Consider the following 5,404-nt stretch of genomic DNA (forward strand, 5'->3'; position numbering starts at 1 on the left):
GGGAAAAATCCTCAAGTATAACCAAAAGCCCACTGAAGAAGAGGCTCACCTAATATGTGATAAACCCAGTTTTGAATTTCTGCTTCAAAGAAGATTTACTAATTCCGTCTTTGTCATTTTAAACTGAGTGACCTCACCATCTGAGTTGCATATATTTTTCAAACTCATTCGACTAGAATTTTTGTTCTGGATTATAGAAAATCCTTCAGATAGTATTTCTGAGAAGGCCATCAAATTAAAGATACAGTTAAAAGAAACTCAAGCCCTTAAGTCTTTATTTCTAGATGAGAACAAACTGCCCAAATACTTCCAAAAGGATTGAGCCTTTTGCAATAAAGAATTACTTTCAAGTTCATAACTGCCATTTTGTTTCCAAGAAATTTAGACTATTTCTAATGATAGAAACCGTTTCACAGTGCTGCAAAGACTTCAATCTCCATTTTTTTGCTGTTAGAAGAAAGTGTATAAGTTAAGTGACCTCTCATTCCAAACACAGAGATGAAACGTACCATATCTCTAAGGAAATCCCATTTTTTGGCTCCCATGTCATAAAGCCCCACTCCACCATCCATGAAGCAACAGACAGCGTGACCAGGAGGAAGAGAAAATGCTTGGTTCTGGGTTAAAGTTGGGGGAGGAACAGCCTCACTTGTTGAGGATGTATGGTGATTTTTAGTAGGATACTGTGATGAACATACTTAAGAAAACAAAGCAAAAAATAAGAGACAGTATTTATTTTTTCATTTAATAATAAGTAATACTTTTAAAGAATAAAATGCTTTGTATTAAAAACAAAAGATATGGAGAATTCTTGTCTGAAGCCTAGCCTACTAAAGAAGGACCTTATAAAATGCTTGATCTTTTACAAGTTTGTCTAGTCCACTGGCACCAGAGAGTACTTTGTTTAATTAAGAACTACAGAGCTGACACAAAGTTACAGAGATCATCTTGGATATAGCAGGATTCACAAGATCTTCTTAACTTGCAGCTACTGCAATGAGTAACAACCAAAATTACACTTACACTTTTTCTTTGGAGGAGAACTTAGCACATGTAAACCATGGAAACCAGTTTTCTTCAATTTAAAATTATCTATAGGTGTTGTACGTGAGACATTCCAAATACGTAACACACCAACCTGAGAATCTGAGGTTTAAAAAAATCATACAAAAACATTATTCTTTTTTATTTACTATCCTTTTTTTTACTGTACACAGAGGTATGCTATTTAAGGACTGATTTAAGCAAAAATACAACAATTAATTAAACTTAGAATCCTAAGAGGAATTTTATAAGCAGGCACTATCATCTCCATGGTAATATCACTATATCGTTAGTTATTTAAACTTTAATAGATAAACGCTATGGAACCTTTCTTATTATGAAATATTCTCATAGTCTCACTTTCCTTATTCATTAGTCAACCTGAGCGATAATATCTATGAACAGTAACATCTAGAAAAGACGTAGAAAATAGATGCTTTGGGGTTTTTTTAATCTTCTGAAAAGCAGGGATCAAGAAGTGACATCCACCAGTATAATGCATTTTTATCCCTATTCCCAAAGTAACTCTCATATTTGTTGCTGAAGTGTGCATGAGGAAAATATTTAGTATAAAAAAAAATTCAATGTCGCTTGTTTATGTACACAACAAATACAAAATAAGTTAAAACTGCTCAGTGCAATTTTCTGTTCTTTTCTACAGTTTTATGTATTTTTTTTTTACAATGCACATATGCTTTTATTTGTAGAAATGTTAGGAAACAGAAAGATCAACCCTGAAGTATCAGTTTTGAAGACTCAGTCATGTATTTATTACCTTCGTATAAAAGGAAACAAAAGGCTTACCTCCAGTTATAAACATTCCAGGTGCACTAGAAACCCAGGCTAAACACTGAACAGATGCTGCTGAGCTGGGAAAACTAAAAGTTGTGATACAGGACAGAGATTCAGAATCAACTAGTCGAATACCATTATGTAAATTAGCAACAAGAAGGTAGTCAGTTGACAGAGGGTCCCACTCCAGTGCTGTAACTGGATCCTCTTCATCTGTTCCTTCAAGAGACTCTGGTCTTAAGACATGTTTCTGATTTTTAGAACCTTTCAGGGTACAAGAAAACAGATTATTTCAAAACAAAATCAAGTATATGCTTTTAATAGTTACAAGATTTCCAAATATCGTTTTTTATCTCTCCCTGAAATTTTTAGTAGCTCGCTCTACTGTCTGTGCCAGTGAAATGAATGAAGCTGGCTTTGCAATATTTGACTTAGAGTAGTTCTGGCTCCATCAGATCTGACTTTCTTTTTAATACAGCAGAGAACAGAAACAGCTGCCAGTTTTACTAAGATAATTTTATACTAAAGAGAAGTATGTTAAATCATATCCACTGTCCTAACAATTGCCATGATTATAAAGGCCTGCAGCACAGCCTAAAATACAAGTCTTTTGAGCATAAGTGAATCTGCATACCACAGCAAATACCGCCAAAATAAAGGCAGTAAGAACTAGGAAAAAAATTTGTGGCAGTCAAAAAGACAAAACAATGGCCTTTAGATTTTCTTCTCCCTCAAAACTATGTGTGCGTTCACAGATTTTGAATCCAGAACTGGCCATTAAATTTCTAATTTGACACCTGCATAACAGAAGACATATTTCACTTGACAATCCAGATTATCAATAACCACAATTTTTAACGTCATGTTTATTTCCCATTCTTTGTTTTTAGGGAAAGCTGGCTCTTAGTTTTATAAGATAATGAACAATCCAAATGAATAATTAACATCTGTATTTTTGAAGTTGTGATCTTGTACTAAAAAAACCCCAAGACTAATTTTGTACCCCTTTTATAGAAATAAGGATTTGACATCTCCCATTATTGTTTTAAATTTAATTTTCAATTCTGATAATGAAGAATACAATTAAAGTGTCATATTGTGGTAAATGCCAAGAGCTGCCTATATTCCTTAGTGACTGATGTAGAACAAAGCCTATTCTGACACATACTAAAAAAAATGAGGAAAAGTTTTTGTTCACTGGGAACATTCTGAGTATTAAAATAACTTTCATTACGCTTTTCTAGGGAAAATAGTACATGTTGTATCTAGGGTAACTTTATAAATCAGTTACCAGAAATGGGGGAAATATTTAAGACTGCACAACAACTAATAGCATAAACTGATTTCTCCATTCCATTTATGTTTGAATTTAAGACAACTGCAAATGTGTAGTCGTTTCTTTTGAAGCAAACCAAGTAAGAACAGGAATAACATCAGACATATCATCAGATAACTACTTTAAATTTGCCAAAAACTTTGGATTCCCACTTTCTTTAACAACGTCCCCTGCTTACATTTCATTTCAGATTTTTTATTGAACGACAATCAACTCTCAGATGAAACCAAGAACTGACAAGAAAGCAGTATTGTAATTTTTCAGTTGCCATTTTTTAGTTAGCTTTACAAGAACTAAAGGCAAAGAGTCAGTGACTGTTCAAAGCCAGTCATGTTCAAAATCTTCAGTCCCAAGAAGGCACAATCAACTAGTGGGGCAGTATGGGTACCTAGGAGCTATTCAGTTTTACCTGTGTTTCACAAAAGACTCCAGAAGCAAAATTCATGAAAACACTGTTAAAATTTACACTTCATTAAAAGGAGACATCAGCACTGTGAATCATGCAATCAGGTCATTTAAGTAACTTGTCTTTATTTTCAGAACAAACGAGAGGATAGTCTGGAGTTAATAAAAAGGAAAATACAGACACACGAGAAAAACCTAAATAGAGGACAACAACGAAAAAAAAGTTGTGCAGTCTGCTAATTATATAGCAGTGACTCAAATAAAGACTTCAACAAATCAATCACACTGAATTTTTAAATTGTGAATTTTTAAATTATCTTAATGAATATGTGTAGTATTACAATAATAATGAAAACCATCCTACATACAGAGACAGGCAAAATTTCTGTGATAACCTAAACTCAATTTCAAGCTGATGCAAGTAGGTTTTTCCCTAGCAATAACGGATAACATTCAATAAATAAACTCTTATAGCAATGTGAATTGTGTTACATACAAAACTTCCACTGCTGCTGGGTTTTTTAGCCAATATTATATTTGTATTTACAGAACATAATATTTACATTTTCAATCCTTTTCCTGTTATTTATATTTACATATTCAAATCATTCTAGACAAATTTAATGAAAAGTCTGTTTGATACATACTTAGAAGTTATCATATTAAAACAGATTTTCTTTTCCCAATGCCAATACTAATCCAGTCAGCTCTATGGAAGCAAGGGAATTTATTCTTTGTGACAGCCCAAGTGACAACTCAGTAGAACAAACTGAAGGAGCATAAATTTTGTGTGGCTGTTGAAGCATAATAGTGTGGAAAATTAACACCTTATTTAAAGAACAGGAGTAGGATTACTATGAACTAAGAAAAAGTCTTGTAAGTGTGTATACATCATAAAACCTAAGTGAAAAAAGTGCAGAATTACAACATATATAAGAGACAAGAGACACACACACAGACACACATACATATATATATAAAAAAATATTTTACCTATCAGTTTTTACCTGGCTGAAAAATAGATAGGCTTCCATCAGTATGTCCAAATACTACTTTTCCTTTTTTCTTTGGATGCCATCTAAACAGACTGATATCTGACAAGAAACTATGTGCTTCTCTATGTACAGTTACCCCGCTGTCAGGTCCTGAGATAGTCCAAATGTACAATGGACCTCTGTGGGACACAAATGCAACTGCATCACCTGCATTCCAGCACCAGCTAAGTGACGCAGGGATTCCTGAAACATACAGGTAAACCTTTTAAGAACCCAGATATGAAATTCAGTGTATTATTTCTTGAGCCAGTATCAGCAATTGTCTTGAAAAGCTGTAGAAATAATTATTCTACATAAAAAATGATTAGACTGAAAATTTTGACAACTGTTGTTTCGACAATAATTTAGACATCTTATGGTGCAAAAGTAAATGACACATATCCATCGGTAGGAAGAGTTATTTCCCAAATTATTTTAAAGCTACTTTGATGGGTTGTATTTTATGATGCCTATACTTCATTAGTGCCAAAGACAATCACACATACGAAAGAGGAAAAGCCTGATCCTGTAAACAATGCTTTCATTCATTCACAATTCCATTCATCATTATGTTTTACTGTAAGCTATTTGCTACTAAGCTGGTAAAATATTGAAAACTTTAAAATGCCTAGTTTTGCAGAACACAATGAAATTTTAATTTAGAGATAAATAGACGCAGACATTTGTGACAACATTGGAAAGCTAGCTCTGTAACCAAAGGGAACTCTTGGTAACTTCCTTCTGGATATATGACGGTTTTAATTCAGTTGCCTAACACCTAACTGTAGGCATT

The 5,404-nt window shown here is 33.4% G+C and overlaps 1 protein-coding gene across 2 annotated transcripts in view; it reads right to left on the reverse strand.

Moving 5' to 3' along the window:
- The window catches only part of WDR17 (WD repeat domain 17), a 47,117-nt gene that overhangs the window by 30,720 nt on the left and 10,993 nt on the right, over positions 1–5,404 (reverse strand). For both annotated transcript variants that reach the window (XM_010131201.1, XM_010131210.1), the window contains 4 exons: positions 4,585–4,815; positions 1,849–2,100; positions 1,024–1,146; positions 510–697 (listed from right to left, as the gene is read on the reverse strand). In XM_010131201.1, the coding sequence (XP_010129503.1) occupies positions 510–697; positions 1,024–1,146; positions 1,849–2,100; positions 4,585–4,815 (794 nt within the window). The remainder of the gene's footprint in view (positions 1–509; positions 698–1,023; positions 1,147–1,848; positions 2,101–4,584; positions 4,816–5,404) is intronic.

Source organism: Buceros rhinoceros, unplaced genomic scaffold (genome assembly GCF_000710305.1).
Source record: "Buceros rhinoceros silvestris isolate BGI_N320 unplaced genomic scaffold, ASM71030v1 scaffold1100, whole genome shotgun sequence".
In the NCBI taxonomy this organism is placed as follows: Eukaryota; Metazoa; Chordata; class Aves; order Bucerotiformes; family Bucerotidae; genus Buceros; species Buceros rhinoceros.